The 19,846-nt window shown below is 47.3% G+C and overlaps 1 protein-coding gene and 1 pseudogene across 6 annotated transcripts in view; one reads left to right on the top strand and one right to left on the bottom strand.

Annotated features, from left to right (window-relative positions):
• The window catches only part of HNRNPR (heterogeneous nuclear ribonucleoprotein R), a 667,870-nt gene that overhangs the window by 594,578 nt on the left and 53,446 nt on the right, over positions 1–19,846 (top strand). The window contains exon 1 of one of the 6 annotated variants that reach the window (XM_032792029.2): positions 9,882–9,987. The exons of 3 other annotated variants lie outside the window; for them this stretch is intronic. In XM_032792029.2, coding sequence (XP_032647920.1) covers positions 9,910–9,987 — 78 coding nt within the window. In that variant the 5' untranslated portion in view covers positions 9,882–9,909. Of the gene's footprint in view, positions 1–9,881; positions 9,988–19,846 lie in introns of those variants that run through there. 2 more of the 6 variants (XM_032792028.2, XM_075060788.1) reach the window with 2 other exon arrangements.
• LOC142045951 (uncharacterized) lies at positions 16,095–17,641 on the bottom strand (annotated as a pseudogene).

Here is a 19,846-nt window from a genome sequence, read left to right as displayed (position 1 = left end):
CTATTTTCAGTGGTGGCAGCAGACCTCCCAGCCTTAGGGGTACGAGGCTTCTCCTCCTTTACTGTAGGGGGTGATTCCTTCTCTTCTGTATCAAGAAGAGCATAACAGTTACCTATTACCACGGCAGGAGGGTTCGCAGCAGGGGTGGAGCACTGCCCGCTGCCAGGAGTAACCAGCTGCCAGTGTTCACCCTGAGCCATCTCCTCCTCCACCAGTGGTGTGTCAGCAGTCCTGTGAACTGGGACAGCTGCCTCAGCTGTCTCCACATGGACACTGTCCAGGAATTGCTCGTGGATACAAATGCTCCTCAACCTAGCCACCTCCTCCTGTAGCTCTCCCACCTGCTGCCTGAGAGATTCCACCAATAGGCACCTTTCACATTGGATGCCCCCCTCCCCAGCCTGGATATCAGTAAGTGGAAATTGCAAGTTACAGTCTCTGCAAAACCACACCAGTATCTGGGTAGAAGCATCCATGCTCTGATACTCTGTCTGGCTACAGGCACAGGTGGAGGAGACAGAAGCAGTGCTGGGACATGTGTTGCGGGTCTTCCTAACTATCGTACGCCTCCTTCTGTCAAACTCCCTCTCAAACTCCCCTGTCTGCAGCTCCCTGTCCGCTCTGCTCTGCTTTAAAGAGAGAGGTTTTGGATGTAGGGATTTTTAGCCTGTGAATGAAATACCTGGGGATTCCAAGCTGTAAAGCCAGTGCAGCTTGCCCCTTAAGAATCTGAAGCCTGCTGGTATCATCTTTTAGGGTGATAATCTGCTATTCATAGCCAATCTATTTATTATATTAAGCTTAGTTTGAGTTTTTGTTTATTTGCTAGGTAATCTGCTTTGATCTATTTGCTATCACTTATAATCACTTAAAATCTATATGTTGTAATTGATAAACTTGTTTTTGCTTTATCTAAACCAGTGAGTTGGACTGAAGTGTGTGGGAATCATAACTCAGGGGCAAAAGGCTCTCCACACTGAGAGAGGGGGCAAATTTTATGAGCTTATGCTCTGCAGTTCCCTGTGCAGCACAAGACTGCATAATTTTTGGTTTATACTCCAGAGGGGGTCCATGCCTGAGGAGCTGGGAGTAGCCTTCCCATGCAGGGGTTGGCTAGAGAGCCTGCTTGTAACTGCAGCTGGGTGTGTCCCTACCTGTATGCATTCTGGTAAAAGTGCAAGCTGGAGGGCTTTGTAGCATGTCACAGCAGTACAGTGTGAGATGGAGCGCAGGCTGGTGGATCAGGGGGTTCAGTGGTACCCCAGTTCCAGGCAGCACCCTGGGGGAACCTGCTACACCATGTTTGTCATTAAATCACATCAGTAGCTCTGCATCTACCAGGCTTACTGAATGTCCTAGTGGAGCTGTTCAGCAGGCAATTTACAAGCAACAACAAATGGATTGTCAAGGACTTCATCTTGCAGAGCATCTTCCTCAAGTGAGGTTAGAGGTTATCTGATAGTAGACCTTGTTCCAGTGTGTGGTGAATAGAAGTACCAAAAGCCCTCTTGGTGGGAGGTTGGGAGGAGAGCTCTGAGCCCAGGCCCTCTGACATCCACTTTACTCATCTTGTGGACCCCAGGGATCATGTACAGTACACCTAAACTACTGATGCTACTAATATTGAGGATCCTGGGGAATCCCAGACAGGACTCAGTAGTAATGATCATGTTAGCACCAGATTGGCCCAAAAAACTCTGATATTCAGACTCCAGGAACCTGTCAAGTCAGACTACGCTAATGTTACCCATCCTTCCTGATGTGATCTCCCAGAACAAACGGAAGGTCCTATATCTGGATCCAGCAACACTACATTAGCCAATGTGGATGCTGGCTGGTTACCTATCAACAAAAGAAGCTGCTCTGCTGAAGTTCAGAATATTAGTGTGCAATGAAATGGATGAGGTGGAAGCACAATACCACCTGTTTCCCTTAGAATTACAGGAATCAGGGTCTGTGTTAGCTATCCTTACAGCACTCTGGGCTATATTGCCCAATAAAGGTGCAATATAATCCAGGAACCCACTCCTTCCTGGGATCTTAATATAGTTTTAGTCAGATGAATGGGTCTTCTTTTTGACCCCCTACCAACATATTCACTGTATCATCTATCTATAAAAATGTCCTGTAATAATAGCATCAGCCCAAAGGGTAGGAAAAATTCAGCACTTATGGTCGGTCCACTTTACATAGTGTTCCTTAAGGACAAGGTGACCCTTAAACCTCTTCCTAAATTCTTACCTGAGATTTTTTCAGATTTTCATTTGATTAACCTGCAAGTTTTCTTTCCCAAGCCCCACTTCAAATGGGAGAAGCCAAACTGCACACCAGGGCGCTTTCATTTCAGCTGGACAGAATAAAGCCATTCAGAAGCTTTCCTAGACTACTTGTAGCATACGCAGGAAGGGTGAAAGGTCAACCAATATTCTATCCTACCCAAAGACTATCCATATGGACTTAATTGCATTAATTAATTAATCAGGGTTTCTGAACCTTTTTCTTTCCGAGTTCCCCCACAACATGCTATAAAAACTCCAGGGTGCAGCGGGGGAGAGGAGGACTAAGGACTCTCGGCTGAGGGGAGAGGGGGCTCAGGCACAGCTATAGTTTGACTTCTGTTTTGGGTGGACAGCTGCATTCCCTCTAAGGTGTGCGCCTGAGCGGCTGCACAAGAAAGCAGCAAGGGCTGCACACCCAATCAGTGGAGCCACGCAGATAAGGACCCACATGTAAGCTGGTGGTGTGGGAGAATTGAAGGTACTGAGAGGGGTAATGGACGGGAGGAGGGGGGATTTTGGTGCGTGAAGGGCTCCAGTCGCTGGGGAGCTCGGCTGACCCCCTCTGCTGGCCAGCTTACCTCTTCTCTCCTAGCCCTGGCTGGGCTGCGGAAGGTGGGGAGAGATGTCTCTGGGAGCCAGTGGAGAACACAGTAGTAAGTTCATGGTGGCTGGCAGTTGTATTCTGCACAAGCTGGTTTCTCCGTTGCTCAAATGTTTAGCTGCATGTACAGTGACGGTAATCAAGTCTGAAGGTGACAAACACATGGATTATTGGGGCTAGATCTCCAAAGAAGAAGGGCTAGAGGATTTTAGCAGCTGAAGGTGGAAGAAGGTGGTGAGGTGTGGTTCTGTTTTTTTATTTTTGTTTTTTTGCCACAGATTAGGTTGGGGTTTTTTTTGCCACTGATACTACCTGGTCATTTAGAGGACGGTGAGTGTCTCCCAGACCACAGGTGCCAACTTTCCTTGGTGCTGATGGGTGCTTGCCCCCTCCCCAACTCACTTCGCCCCCTACCTGCCCCTATTGGACCCCTCCCCAAATCCCTGCCCTGGCCCTTCCTCTTCCCCAAGCGCACCGCGTTCCTTCTCCCCATCCCACCCACTGCTTGCTGCACAAAACAGTGGTTTTGCAGCACATGCACAGGGAGGGAGGAAGGAGAAGCAGGACTTGGCAGCACACTCAGGGGAGGAGGCAGAGCTGGGGCGGCGGGGTAGCACCCATGGAGCTCCAGCCCTGGAGCACCCACGGAGTCGGCACCTATGACCCAGACAAACTACCTCTCCCACTGCTAATGGGGGTACTTGATCTTCACTGGTGTTCACAGGGGCACAGCACAGCTTTCAAATATTTCCAAGGGCTTCTAGCACTTTGCTGTGCAGGAGTTAGGGCCAAACTCTTGTCTGGCCCTCTCCCCAAACAAATTCTAAAACTTCATGGAAATCACTTTTCTGGATTGCAGACAAGTAATCTCCATTAAAGTTTAGAATTTGTTTGGGGAGAGGTACTGGAAACCATTAAGGCCAGATCTTTGCTATCTGCTATAGCTCTGGCTCTTCAGAGTACTCCCATTGACTCTTATGTAGCAAGCACTAGCTTTGGTGCTAGGTGTTTTGTAGGATGAAGACTTTACCTGCAAGCTCTTTAAAGCAGGGATCTGTCTGAAAACTCTAAAGCCATGTGCCAATGTGCTCCATTTACTTAAGGGGCTTGTAAAAACATTATGAGTCTACACTGAGTTTTTAAGTTGGTGACACACACAACGTGAAACTAGAACTTTAACTTTGCCTGTTTCTACAGGGCTCTATTGTACTTGCACAACATGTATCCTAAACACTAATTTAAAATACACATAAACAACCGCTTGATATTTTACTTCCCTTCATATTTTCAGTGTTGGCATGTGTTTGTGGTTTTGTTTGCTTTCTGTGTTATTTTTACTGTTCTATGTGTGTGAAGTATTAATCAAATTAAGAATTGACATCCCATAGAAATTTTGTAAGCCTGAGTGAATGCCTTTTACTCTCCTTTCCAGTACCAGAAAATATTGTATTAATATTTGCAACAAGAGCATGACTATTTCCAAAGTGAGTCATAGATTTGTTTAGCATCTTAAAGTCGTGTGGAGGTAATATGCATGCAAGAGGGATAGCTTTGTGAACTGCAAAAGTCTGTAGCATGCTAGTGTTTTGGCAGTTCCTTCATTTTGCAAGAGCAGATTTCCCTGAAAATTTAGTGGTCTGCGGTAGGATAGGTATTAAATTGGGCCTCTAGTGCATATTTTTTATGCTTTCACTTAATGATCATGGCTTTGTTTTATTTATATAGGTGTTTTCAGTATGTCACATTTTGGCGTGTTTACTAGCTTAAGTTGTTAGAAAGGATGATAAAATACATGTACTTCAAGGGCAATGTTAATTTTCTTTTTATTTGATTTCATATTAAATAAACAGCTTAAGCACTGCACCTTATTCATTATCCCTTGTTTTAATATTCTTTCTTCTTCCATACCTATGAACTTTAAAAAATAAATATATATATATAGGGGTTTTTTTTGTACTGGTGGCACATATCCACACATTACCTCAATATTGGTGCTGCACATAACAAAATTCATTCTGCACACAGATGGAAAAAATTAGAGGGAACATTGGCTGGCCAGGGGCAGCGGGGCTTGAGCCAGCTCCGCATGGTGGGATCTGTCGAGGGAGCTTCACCTCCAACCCCTGACCCACCTCAGCAGGCCACCCAGCCTGTGTGGGTGGGGGACAGATGACAAAAATTATAACTCAGAAGTAGGAAGCTCAGCTCAAAAAGTTTGAAAACAGCTCATGGTGCAGGGAGAGGGGTACATAAGGGCTGTGTGCAGGCAGGAGGCTAGCTCAGGGTACAGGGAAGGGGTACCGAGGGACTGTGTGCACGCAGAGGGGTAGCTCAGGGTGCAGGGAGGGGGTCGCTCGATGCAGGGAGGGGTTAGCTCGATGCAGGGAGGGGGACAGCTAGGCGCTGTGTGCGGGTATGGGGGTAGCTCAGGGTGCAGGGAGGGGGCATCTCGGTGCAGGGAGGGGGTAGGTAGGGGCTGTGTGCGGGCAAGGGGGTAGCTCGGGGTACAGGGAGCGGCGTAGCTAGGGGCTGTGTGCCGGGAGGGCTCCCCTGCAGTCCCTGTTCCCCAAGGGCTCAGCCAGCCATGGAACCAGGTCCCCCAACCCAGTGGCTCTTACTGGCTGCCTGAACAAAGGGGACTGGGAGCTGAGGAGCAGCTTCAATCCTCTGCACCAGCAGCAGCAGGAGATAAGAGAATGCCATGGCTGCCTGCTCCATGGCACCAGCCACAGCAGCAGCTGTCCTGGACTGGCCAGCTCTGGCTTCCCACCTCCAACCTGGAAGGGGGTGGGGAGAGAAGTAAGTGGAGGGGTGTGTGTGGAGCTGCCTCGGGACTTCCCTGCTCTTGCAGTGTAGTTTCTGGGGAGGGGCAACATGGGCGCAGGGCTTCTGCCCCATGGGGAACACTGGGGCTTGGGGGTTCATCCCCACTGCTCCCAGTGTCAGGCCTGCAGGGTTGCCTGAGATCGGGACTTCAGCCCTGCAGGAGGCGTTGGGGCTGAGGCTCTGGGTTTTAACCGCAGCCCCTCCCCCACCCCGAAAGCGTTTGCGGACCCCCTGTTGAGAATCACTGCATTAGATCATGCTATGCATTAGACTACTTCCACCCTTGCAGGTTAGAGCCCATTCCAACTAGGCTTATGCATCTTCTGTGGCTTCCCTGAGAAGCATACTGTGACAGTCTAGATCAATTTGTGAATTCCACTTTGTTTTATGAACACCACTTATAATTATAACCTTTACTGTGGATTAGAGCATCCACTTTGTAGCAGAGGTTTGACACCTAGTGGAGAGACTTTAAATGAGAAGCTATGACAAACCAATGCAGGGCCATCAGCCCTGAATAAGTCTTCCTTAATGGAACGATGTTTTCTATCAACAGGACACACACAAAATGACCTTGCCTCCGACTGTTGCTCATCAAAATACCTTTTTGATTAAGGGAAGGTGCACTAGGCTGGGCACCAGAATGCCATAAATTAAAGTCACACTTTCTATTGACTGGTATTATTGCACTGTGGTAGCACCAAACAGCCTTGGTCCTGAATTAGGACCCCGCTGTTCCATGCTCTGTTCAAACACACACAATGATGTTCCCTATCCCCAAATAACTTACAATAACTCTCTGCACTTCAAAACAGTTCTGTAAGGCCCAAGACTTTCCCTAGAACGGAAGTAAGCATTTTACAGACAGATGCTGCATAAGGTAATGTCTCCTACCTGAGAATAGAATGTAGGTCTCTAATATGACAAGCCAAAGTCTCAGCTATTTTACTTACACTGCTTCTCAAAAAGAACCTGCAAAAACTATGCTGTGTATCCTGCCTGTAAAATAGGTCTTTGCTTGCTTACAAAACCCACTGTTTGAGTAATTGTGTAACCCACACACAGTTACATTTTCATTTTGCATCCCCTCTAATGACTGGTTAAAGAGGATAACAGCCACTGCTTCTGCAAGCTAATGTAATGAGTCATTTAGCTCAAGCAGTAGAGGCTTGTGCTATAGTGGTAAAGGCGTAATCCTACCGTTGACCTATGTGAGAAGTTGTTACAGTTGCACGTGAAAAAATGTGTTTTTTTTTAAAAAAAGAAGAAAAACCTAGAAAGTTACATATACAATTATATTAAGGACTTTTAAAAACTGCAAAAGTCAAGTACTCAATTGTTAAAAATCCTAGAATTAAGGTTGCCCATCCAATCCTAAATCTGCACCCTTTGTATTCATTATATAATCTTTAATTATTTGATAGTCCCCCCACTGTGATGTCTATAAGGAGACAGCTTTCAGGTCTGAGTCACAGCCATGAAAGATATAGAGAAACAGGCGGCCTATAGTTATGCCAATACAAATTATCAATATGAGTTGAGACTGTTATAAAAACTTATTCATTGACTATGTATTTGAAAAACACATGGATATTTATATTAAAAGTACACCATGGTCAACTCAAACAGGGCTTCAGATTTACATTTTTTTAATATCAAACTCTTAGCCCTGGTCTTCTCACAAACGTATATAACTACATTGTTCAGGGGTGTGGAAAATCCACACCCCTGAGCGACGTAGTTACACAGACCTAACACCCCATGTAGATAGTGCTATGTCAATGGGAGGGTTTCGCCTATTGACACAGCTACTGCTTCTCAGGGTATGTCTACACTATGAAATTAGGTCGATTTTTTAGAAATCGATTTGATACAGTCGATTGTGTGTGTCCCCACTAAGCGCACTAAGTCGGCGGTGTGTGTCCACAGTACCTAGGCTAGTGTAGACTTTCAGAGCGTTGCACTGTGGTAGCTATCCTACAGTTTTCACAGTCTCCGCCGCCCATTGGAATTCTGGGTTGAGATCCCAATGCTTGATGGGGCAAAAACAGTGTTGTGGGTGCTTCTGGGTAAATGTTGTCAGGCCCCCCTCCCTCCACAAAAGCAATAGCAAAAAATTGTTTCTCGCCTTTTCTCCTGGATTACCCGTGCAGACGACATACCACGACAAGCATGGAGCCCGCTCAGCTCACTGTCACCGTATGTCTCCTGGGTATTGCTGGCAGATGTGGTACTGCAGTGCTACACAGCAGCATCCCCTTGCCTTGCCTTGCAGACAGCAGACAGTGCAATATGACTGCTAGCCGTTGTCGTCATCCAGTGGGTGCTCCTGGCCAGCCTGGACAAAAATGGGAATGACTCCAGGTCATTCTCTTCAAGTTTCGTCTAACAGAGATTCAGTCCTGCGTGGAATATCATGCCAGCTGGAGGTGGCGTGGGAGGTTGAGGCAAATCACCTGCCTGCTGATTACACGCAGCCAGACACTAGGGCAGTTAGAAGAGCACAGCAGGGTGTACTGTGCATTGGAGCAGCTTTGAAAACCAGTTTCATGACTGGTCAGGCTATGGTGTGACAGTTCTGCCACCCCTCTCCCCGCACATCTCCCCCCCTGCCCCACTGCATCCCTGCCTGAAAGAAATCAGTGAGCACCTTTCCCATGCCTGCTTGTGCTGCTGGTGTAGCACAGTCCTAGATGGAGTGGTATCCTACACTACACCTGCTGCCGGCATCAACTGCTGTGTGCTGTCCCAGGGTCCTAGTGCCACCAATCCACTAATGGCAGGGCAGGCTACCCTTCCAGAGCCTGCACCCCTCACCCCCTTCTACACCCTCACCCCAGAACCTACACCCAAACTCCATCCCAGAGCCTGCACCCCTCACTATCTCCTGCACATCCATCCCCTGCCCCAGCCCAGAGCCTGCACCTAGCACTCAAACTCCATCCCAGAGCCTGCACCCCCAGGCTCCCTCCCCACCCAAACTCCATCCCAGAGCCTGTATCCTGCACCCTAATCCCCAGGCCAGCATCTGCACCCCAGACTTTCTCCCCCGACACAAACTCCCTCCCAGAGCCTTAGGCAGGTTGGAGGGGGGGCAGATGTGGGGGGACGGTGGGTTCTGGGCATCACCAAAATATCTACAAACCTGCCACTCATGGCCACAGGACTCTTTGATTGCTGGACAAACACCTGTCAGGGATGGTATAGATCAGGGGTTGGCAACCTTTCGGAAGTGACAAAGAGTCCTGTGGCACCTTATAGACTAACAGACGTATTGGAGCATGAGCTTTCGTAGGTAAATACCTACTTCATCAGATGAACATGCATTCGATGAAGTGGGTATTCACCCAGGAAAGCTCACGCTCCAATATGTCTGTTAGTCTATAAGGTGCCACAGGACTCTTTGTCGCTTTTACAGATCCACACTAACATGGCTACCCCTCTGATACTTTCAGAAGTGGTGTGCCGAGTTTTCGTTTATTCACTCTAATTTAAGGTTTCACGTGCCAATAATCTATTTAAACATTTTTAGAAGGTCTCTTTCTATAAGTCTATAATACATAACCAAACTACTGTTGTATGTAAAGCAAATAACGTTTTTAAAATGTTTAAGAAGCTTCTTTTAAAATTAAATTAAAATGCAGAGCCCCCCGGACTGGTGGCCAGGACCCGGGCAGCGTGAGTGCCACTGAAAACCAGCTTGTGTGTTGCCTACCCCTGGCATAGCTAATACTTAGGGCTGCATTGAGCGCAGGGAACCGGGATGGAGTTCGGGTGCTGGCTGCGGGCTGCGGCAGGCGACAGAGAGAGACAGCAACCTGCCCAGGGTGGGGGTAGAGACCTGGAGGGTGGACAGCCTCTGTCCCGCCAGCAGGCAGCCCCGCCCAGCTCTGGGGGGCCTCTCGGTAGTAAAGGGCGGGGCCCGTCTCACCCTCCCTTTGTTTAGCCAGGTGGCGCGAGGAAGGCAGCTGCCTCTTCAAAACCCTGATCCCTGCCCCTGCTTGTGCGCCGGCCTTCGTCGTTGCGCGGGTGGTCTCGCTGTCTTCTCTAATTGGCCAGGGGAAATAAGGGTGTCTCGCCTCCCAGCTCTAATAGGTTTCGCATGGTGCTCGTCTGACGCCCAACATGCTGATTGGTTAATACAGGGATCCCTGGAAGCAGTTCCGGGAAACCCCGCGTGTTGCCGGGGTCGCGCCGCCGTCCATGAGGAGAGAGGAAGTGCGCGCGCGCCATTTGCAGTCGCTGCTTAGGCCTCAGCCGCGCCGTGCAGGCCGCGCTCCGGTGAGTGTCGCTGCGCCGCTCCGGGCGGGGGCGGAGAAGAGCCGGGCTGCCGCGCTCCGTGGCGGAGAGTCCCCAGCCGGGCCTGCGCAGACGGGGGATAGCCACAGGCTCTAGCGAGGCCCGGCGCGCCCGGGGCCTTGTGGAAGACGGGGGCTGTAGGCCGCGCTCGCAGAGGCGCTGCTGGGCACCTGGCTTGGGATGGTGGGGCCGTCGGGGAGTGGGGCTGCCGAGGCGGCCAGGGGCGCATGGGGCGTAGGCTGTCGCTACCCGGTCTGTAGTGCGCGGGCCGAGAGGCCCACCGTGGCTGCTGGGTGGCTGGTTCCCTGCGGTGAGTGCAGGGGGGAGGTCCGCTTTGCGTACGGGTCGGGCCTAGGGACGGGGGTAGCGGGAGACTGACCACCTCCGCTCCGCTCGACCACGTGGATTGGTGTTTGTATGTAGGTGACGAGAGGCAGGTGCTGGTTCCTGCTCCGTGTTAGGCTTAACGCCGTCCCATTGCATTACATCTCCTGTGTGTAAAGCGCAGCTCCCTCCCTCTTCAGCCTGTACCACTATATAGCAGCTCAGGGAAGGTGCCTGGAGGCAAAGCCTCATGGCTGCTGGCCGCATGAGACCCTTTAGCTCCACTACCACGTGTGCATGGATTGGTTAGGAAATATTTTGACTAAATGCTGATTTATCTGTATTGCCATGATGATGACACACCTGTTCTCTGCAAAACCATCCGTAGGAAGTATTTGGGTTTTAGTAAGCTAAATTTTGCATTAAACCTATGTAAAATAATTCATTACCATTTATCTACTTCGTTTCAGATGGTAAATCTTGTTTAGTATGCAAAAGATAAAATTCTCTAGGACCTGATTACTATAAATTTGCATTTTCTTTTGTAAACCTTACTGAACTTCTGTTCACTAACATATTGATTAAAAAATACATGTTTTTAAAGTGGATTTAGTTACTGTATTTTAGTGGCTTTGTTATCCATTACTCTGTGAAATGTAACCAGTTACCCTACTTGACCTGTGGTTCCACATAGGGTTATTTAGAGTAAGTTGATTAGACTTTTTTCTTTATCTTTTTTTGTCATCTCTCCCAGTACTGAGCAAGAAGATTTCATCAGCTTGAGGGCCACAAATGCTTTGGAGTCCTATTTATGATGTATTACAGAACAATTACTAGTGTCATATACAGTGTATTTTTAAGGAATAAAAAAGCTTCTGTAATTTGTAACTACAGTGCTTTTTAAAATCCTTTCTGTGAAGTGACTGGCTTTTCTGTGTAAATTATAGGGTTTGCAGACTAGCAGAATTCTACCTAACCTTTTTATTCTAAAAGCCATGTTTCCTAAGAGTATTTAACATCCCTACTCAAGTGTCTGCACACAAGTATTACCTTGCAGACTAACAGACATATTGGAGCATGAGCTTTCGTGGATGAATACCCACTTTGTCAGGTGCATTTCCACTACATGCATCCGACAGAGTGGGTATTCACCCACAAAAGCTCATGCTCCAATATGTCTGTTAGTCTGTAAGGTGCTACAGGACTCTTTGCTGCTTTTACAGATCCAGACTAGCACGGCTACCCTTCTGATACTTGACAAGTATTACTGTGATTCACATCAAAAACAAATGGATTTATTCTGGCAGTATCACTGTGTGGTAGATAAATGATTTTATCTCTGTTTTACAGATAGAGAGCTGAAGTGCCCTTTTGGAAGATAAATTCATGGATGTTAGGGCATGTCTTCACTGTAGAATTAATTTGAGTGATAACTCAAGTATTGTCCCTAACTTGAGTCCATCCACACCCAAACCTTTAACTTGAGTGTGGTCCTGTTTGTAACTTGAGTTGGCTGACCCATTTGTGGAGTGTATGTGTGTGTGTGTGTGGGGGAGCACAATTTGTCAGCTGCTAGTACAATTACTGAAGCCTGATTTTATTTATATAACTCACACACACACACTCTAGAGATTTAGGTCGGTATAACTGTGTCGCTCAGAGGTGTGAGAAAATCCATCCCCCTTAGCAATGCAGTTAAACTGACCTAAACCCCAGTGCAAGGTCACTGGTAGAAACCCTTCTATTGGCATAGGTAGCATCTTAACTGAAGCCCTCCAGTGGTGCATTTGCAGCATTTTAAGTGTAGACAAGCCCTCAGAATCATTCTCTGCAACTGGAGTGTTGTTAGGCTACCTTGAGAGGGAGTTGACTCAGATGTAGATAATGTAATATGAGTTAGTTCTGCATTGAAGTTATAGTCTTAGGCATTCATACCATGATGACCGGGCATATAGATACTCTTGAACACAGCCTCTCAACCTGGGGTTGTAATGACCTCCCTCTAGATATGGGGGAGGTGTCCCTATGCTTTCCCAGATCATGAGGTCATTTGATGGGAAAAGTTGAGAAGAGCTGCTTTGGAGGGGTGGATGTGTTAAATACTCATTGTAACAATTGTATTTACTGTACTAGACGTTAGACTTTGGACCTTGGTAATCTGCAAAGCTCTTAATTTGCGTGAAGGCAGTAACTTCATAGCAAAAATTTAGTCCTGTAGCTTGTTCACTACTTTTACTGTCATAAATAACTTCTCACTTGTATCACAAATATTGCTTAAGGCAGTGGTTTTCAACCCTTTTTTTTTTTTTTTTTAAATTTTGTGGACCCCCTGCATTTCAGTTGAAGGTGTGGACCGCTGTGGAAGTCTTGGACGTAGTCTGCGGGCCCCTCAGGGTCTGCAGACCAAGGTTGAAAACCATGGGCTTAAGGTAAACTGATGCATTGCGGTTAGTCTTTTTGGTGTGTAGAACTTGCAAAACTTTCTTCTGGATTGCTAGTCAGTAGTGTGAGCTAGTGAGGTTCTTCCGTAATTCCGTTCACAGGTCAACTTCCATTATAAACCCTTGCATTCCCTCACATCTTCCTTAAATTCTTCTTTTGGGTTTAAACTTTCTATGATCTAAGGGTATGTCTACACTAAGTTTTTTATGCAGTTGCTTGTGTGTCCCCACACAAAATGCTTTAAATGCATTAAGTCGGCAGACTGTGTCCACAGTACCAAGGCTAGCGTCGACTTCCGGAGCGTTGCACTGTGAGTAGCTATCCCACAGTTCCCGCAGTCTCCGCTGCCCATTGGGATTCTGGGTTGAGATCCCAATGCCTGATGGGGGCAAAAACAGTATCGTGGGTGGTTCTGGGTAAATGTTGTCAGGCCCCCCCTCCGTGAAAGCAATGGCAGACAATCCTTTTATGCCCTTTTTCCTGGGTTACCTGAGGAGACGCCATACCACAGCAAGCCTGGAACCTGCTCAGCTCGCCATCACCGTATGTCTCCTGAGTGCTGGCAGATGTGGGACTGCATTGCTACACAGCAGCAGCTCATTGCCTTTTGGCAGCAGACAGAGCGTTACAACTGGTAGCTGTCATCGTTGTATTCCTGGGTGCTTTTTTAACCGACCTCGATGAGGTCAGTCGGGGTGCCTGGGCAGACATGGGAGTGACTCAGCCTGGTAATTCCCATCTTCTGCCAAGCACCCAGGAGATGACAATGACTAGTAGTCCTACTGCACCATCTTCTGGTGAGCAGCCAGGAGAGGATGATGGCTAGCCGTCAAACTGCACCATCTGCTCCGCCCTAAAGATCTAAAAGGTAGATGAAGTGGATCAAAACAAGAAATAGACCCGATTTGTTTTGTATTCATTTGTTCCCTCCCTCCCTCCATGAAATCAATGGCTTGCTAAACCTGAGGGGGCCATTCTGTGTGTGACAGTTGTTTGTGTTTCTCCTTGATGCAAAGCCACTCCCTTTGTGGACTGTAATTCCCCGTAAGCCTTGTTGTCAGTTGCCCCTCCTTCCCATCAGAGCAGACAGTCGTTTCGTTCCTTTCTTCAGCCCAGACGCCATAGCACTGGATCATGGAGCCCACTCTGGTCACCGAGGCAATTATGAGCACTTTAAACACCACACACAGTATCCTAGAGTATATGCAGAACCAGAACCTGGCAAAGCAAAACTAGGCCAGGAGGCGACAGCAGCGCAATGCCAAGAATGATGAGGACATAGACATGGATATAGACTTCTTGCAAAGGATGGGTCCCAGCAGTGTGCACATTATGGTGTTAATGGGGCAGGTTCATGCTGTGGAATGCTGATTCTGGGCTTGGAAATCAAGCACAGACTGGTGGGACCACATAGTGTTGCAGGTGTGGGACGATTCCTAGTGGCTGCGAAACTTTCGCATGCATAAGGGCACTTTCATGGAACTTTGTGACTTGCTTTCCCCTGACCTGAAGTGCCAGAATACCAAGATGAGAGCAGCCCTCACAGTTGAGAAGCGAGTGGTGATAGCCCTGTGGAAGCTTGCAATGCCAGACAGCTACCAGTCAGTTGGACATCAATTTGGAGTGGACAGATCTACTCTGGGGCTGCTGTGATGCAAGTAGCCCACGCAATAAAAGATCTGCTGATATCAAGGATAGTGACTCTGAGACATGTGCAGGTCATAATCAATGGCTTTGCTGCAATGAGATTCCCTAATTGTGGTGGTGCAATTGACGGAACCCATATCCCTATCTTGGCACCAGAGCGCCAAGCCAGTGAGTACATAAACCACAAGAGGTACTTTTCAATGGTGCTGCAAGCACTGGTGGATCACAAGGGATGTTTCACCAGCATCAACATGGGATGGCCAGGAAAGGTACATGATGCTCACATCTTCAGGAACTCTGGTCTGTTTCAAAAGCTGCAGGAAGGGACTTTCTTCCCAGACCAGAAAATAACCGTTGGGGATGTTGAACTGCCTATTGTTATCCTTGGGGACCCAGCCTACCGCTTAATGCTATGTCTCATGAAGCCATACACAGGCAGCCTGGACAGTAGTCAAGAGCAGTTCAACTATAGGCTGAACAAGTGCAGAATGGTGGTAGAAAGTGCATTCACACATTTAAAAGTGCGCTGGTGCAGTTTACTGACTTGGATAGACCTCAGCGAAAGCAATATTCCCGTTATTACAGCTTACTGTGTGCTCCTCAATATCTGTGAGAGTAAGGGAGAGACGTTTATGGCGGGGTGGGAGGTTGAGGCAAGTCGCCTACCCGCTGATTATGTGCAGCCAGACTCCAGGGCGGTTAGAAGAGCACAGCAGGACGTGTTGTGCATCAGAGAAGCTTTGAAAACTAGTTTCATGACTGGCCAGGCTATGATGTGAAAGTTCTGTTTGTTTCTCCTTGATGACCCTCTCCCCTTGGTTCACTCTACTTCCCTCTAAGCTAAACAGTCTCCCCTTCAATCACCACTTGCAGAGGCAATAAAGTCATTGTTACTTCACATTAATGCATTCTTTATTAATTCATCACACAAATAGGGGGTTAACTGCCAAGGTAGCCCGGGAGGGGTGGGGGCGCAGGGAAGTGCCGGGTGGAGTGGGGGAGAAGGGAAGGACAAGGCCACACCTCACTTTATAACTTAAAATCTTTAAAACTTATTGAAGGCCAGCCTTCTGGTGCTTAGGCAATCCTCTGAGGTGGAGTGGCCGGAGGGGGGCGCCCCCCCCCCCCCCCCATGTTCTTGGGCATCTGGGTGAGGAGGCTATGGAACTAGTTGAGGAGGGCGGTTGGTTACACACGGGCTGTAGCAGCGGTCTGTGCTCCTGTTAGCCAAATGGGCTCGTTCCCTCTGGAGCTACTCAATTACACCAAGGAGGCACGAAAGGCAGAAAGACGGGTACCAAACTCTTTATTATCAATCAGCTGATTGGGTGCTTTTTCTTGGCTCATGCCAGAGAGAAAGACACACCTTATGAACACAAAGCAGGCTTCTTTTATACTAAATGACAAACAATTTTGCGTGAGTAGATTCTGCTAACCTATACATTTTTTAAATTCCTTCCCAGGGGTCTAGGGGTAAACAGGATACGTCTGTTTGACTCCCCTTACTGAGTGTCTTGAGTACGTGCATGCAGAAGGCAGGAGTGCATGCTAAAAACAGGGCGTGTGTGTGTGTAACAGCTAAGTTGATAAGCAAATGGTCAACATAAGCAAATAGTTGACCTTTGCTCTAACACTCCTGCTGCCTTTCCTGCAGCTCAACCATACGCTGGAGCAGATCAGTTTGATGCTCCAGCAGTCGGAACATCAACTCTTGCCTTGTCAGCAAGCTGATGCCACCTATCCTTTTCAGCCTGCCACCTCTTCTCGCGTTCCTGTTGTGCTTTCCTGCACTCTGACATCATCTGCCTCCACACGTTCTGATGAACTCTGTCAGTGTGGGAGGACAGCAGTAGCTCTGAGAACATCTCATCCCGAGTGCGTTCCCCCCCCTTCTAATCTTCACTAGCCTCTGTGAAGGAAAAACATTTGCAGCTGGGGGAGGAGAGGAGGAGGGAGATTAGTAGTGAAAAAAGCACATTTTAGAGAACAATAGGATCACTCTTTCCCATTAAACCTTGCAGTTCACATTACACAGCACATGTGCTTTCGTTACAAGGTAGCATTTTGCCTCTTCTATTGAGGGCCTGCTGGTGTGGTGTGAGAGATCACTCCCGCTGTGCCAGGCAACAGAATTTGGCTTGCAGGCAGCCATGGTAAGCCACAGTCTTTTGGCTTCTTTAACCTTCATAATATGTGGGAATGGTTTCAAACAGCAGCACCCTTGTTTCCCATACCAAGCGGCTGTTGGGTTGGCCATTTAAAATGGGTTTGCATCCTCTTTCCCTATGTAAGGATTTTCTATATTCCTCCCCCCACCGCATGGCTGCTATCAGTGCTAAACACCACCCTCCTCCCCCCCCCCCACCATGTGGCTAGCAGCAGGGAACATTTCTGTTTAGCCACAGCCGAGCAGGAACGGGCATTTCTGAATGTCCCCTTAATAAAAGCACCCTATTTTAATCAGGTGACCATGAATGATATCTGTCACTTTCCTGAGGATAACACAGAGAGAGAGAGAGAACAGGTGTTGTCTGAATGCCAGCAAACACCGGGATTTCTGCTCCATCTGCATACACGTTGACAGACTTTTGCAGTAGCTGTACTGGCCGCGAATGCCAGGGCAGATTAATCATTAAACATGCTTGCTCTTAAACCATGTGTAATATTTACAAAGGTACACTCACCAGAGGTCCCATCTCCACCTACAGGGTCTGGGAGCATGCCTTGGATGGGTTTGGGGGGTACTGGTTCCAAGTGCAGAGTGAAAAACATATCTTGGCTGTTGGGGAAACCGGTTTCTCACTTCCTTGCTGTGAGCTATCTTCAGTCTCTTTGTCATCATCTTCCTTGTCCCCAAAACCCGCTTCCTTGTTGCGTGATTCTCCATTGACAAGAGTCAAAGCACAGGGTTGGGGTAGTGGTGGCTGCACCCTCTAGCATAGCATGCAGCTCAGTGTAGAAGCAGCATGTCTGCGACTCTGCCCCAGACCTTCCGTTTGCCTCTCTGGCTTTGTGGTAGGCTTGCCTTAGCTCCTTAATTTTCATGTGCCACTGCTGTGCATCCCTGTTATGGCCTTTGTCCTTCATGCCCTTTGACACTTTTTCTAATGTTTTGGCATTTTGTTTACTGAAACGGAGTTCAGCTAGCACTGGTTTGTCTCCCCATTCGAACCTCCTGTTTGGTCCATGCTGGATCTCTTTTGCGATCTTGGAAATATGTCATGGTCACCTCTGCTGATGAGATCTGCTCTCAACTGCACCTTGCCATGCTAGCTAAACAGGAAATGAGATTCAAAAGTTTGCAGGCTTTTTCCTGTCTACCTGTCCAGTGCATCAGAGTTGAGAGCGCTGGCCAGAGCGGTCACAATGGACCACTCTGGGATAGCTCCCGGAGGCCAATACCATCGAATTGCGTCCACGCTACTCTAAATTCGACCCGGCAAGACTGATTTCAGCGCTAATCCCCTTGTCAGAGGTGGAGTAAAGAAATCGATCTAAAGAACCATTTAAATAGGGGGAAAAAAGGGCTTATCGTGTGGATGGGTCCAGGCTTAAATCGAGGTAACGCTGCTAAATTCGACCTAAAATCATAGTGTAGACCAGGCCTTAGACTTAAGGTAACTTTGGGGGGCGGGGAAGGGAGGGATAAATCTATTCTACTGTGCTTCAGTAAAACTTCTGGGGTAGGATATAATTTCAGTTTTTAAAAAAAAAACAACCTTTTTTGTTTAATTGGTAAATTAAATGGCTGAACTTCAAAATGTTCAATGTAATGTCTTTAAACCTTCCAGTGAGGCATTAGCTGTCTAGTAGGTGGTGATGGCAGGGGGGTGGGGGGAATTAAAGTAAGTAACTTAGGGCAGGTCTACATGGTGGGGGTAAATTGACCTAAATTATGCAACTCCAGCGACGTAAATACGTACCTGAGGTCACCTTACTGTGGTGTCTACATGGCTCTGGGTCAATGAGAGTTTCTCCCAGCGACTTACCTTATGCTTCTCATTCTGGTGGATTACCGGAGTTGACGGGAGAGGAATCGGCAGTTGATTTAGCAGGCCTTCACTAGACTCAGTAAATCGATTCCCGATGGATTGATCGCTGCAGCATCGATCCACTGGTAAGTGGAGACAAGCCCTTAGAAATGAGTTTGTGCAGACTCAATGCAAAATTATCCATAAGGCTTTTAGTTATGCCTGCTGCACTTTAAAGTTGACTAAGTACAGATTTGCTGCTCCATGGTACCACAAGTGTTGTAGCAAGCTGAATAGCAGTCCAGGACAAGTCACTGTTCTCAGCTGCTGTATCATCTTGTAGTTGGACTTATACTAAAGGAGAACTACTTTTGTGGAAAAATGTAGGTTTGACTACTTGCATTACTTGAGCATAAGCCCCCCCCCCCCCCCCCCCCAAGTAAAAAAACACCCAGAGTTCCAATTTTGCATGTGGCTACTAGACCTCAGTGAGGATTAGTTTTCTTTAAGACTTTGAGATATGGGTGGGCAGGTAACTCAACAAAAATACAGTGCTGTTTTCAGTTGCATAGTTGGCAGTGCCAATATGGAGTCTTATGTAAAACACCATTCTGCAACTTCAGAATGGTGCAGTTAGGTAATCGCCTGGACACCAATATGGATTCTACACAAAACATCCACACTTACAGTCTACAGTTGCTCCCAAACTTTGCATACTGCTGCTTGCTCAATAGGCACATCTTTATATGTATGCACCTCCTGAAGTCCACCCATCTTTGCACATCATACATATATCATACACTTCCAGAAGGATCATTTACTTTAGTATGCATCTCTAATCTTTGCATATGTCTGGGTTAAAGAATCTCCCTGTCCCCCAGAAACTTGGGTTACTTGTGCACATGAAGAAATTGCACATAATCAGTTTTTATATGTACGTTTTGTGCTTTCCCATATGGCTGTTTGGTAGTTGAGCCACGTCATGGGTGTGATCCCTGTGCAAACTCAAATATCTCTTCTTTTTTACACTTGCTTAACTTCAAAGTTCTTTTCTAGTCTGAATAATTAAAGTAAACATGTTACCTTCTTAATCAACTGATCTTACAGCATATTCGATTAACTTTATTTGGTGGCAAAGAAATTTGACTAGTGTTTACTTCTGCTATGTTTGCATATCTGACACAGTTAAGCGGAAGAGAGCTGGATTATCTTCCTCTTTGTGCATCAGTATGACTCTTGAATTCCAGTTTACCTGTGCAGCCCCATTGAAGACAACGGGATCATAAGGGTGTTGCAGAGGATGTGATTTGGCTTGTGTGTTGAAGCATGAAAGAAAAATCACCATTTAACACTCAGATTCTAGTCTGACTTTGCAAAACAGGCAGATTTTTTTTCTCCATCTGCTAGTGATTGGAATGGTGTGCATGTCTTGTGGAAATCACTGAGACAAAAAATAC

The sequence above is a fragment of the Chelonoidis abingdonii genome, chromosome 25, assembly GCF_003597395.2.
Source record: "Chelonoidis abingdonii isolate Lonesome George chromosome 25, CheloAbing_2.0, whole genome shotgun sequence".
NCBI lineage: Eukaryota > Metazoa > Chordata > Testudines > Testudinidae > Chelonoidis > Chelonoidis abingdonii.
The sequence above is the reverse complement of the archived record's forward strand: the minus strand, read 5'-3'. Positions and strand labels throughout refer to the sequence as shown.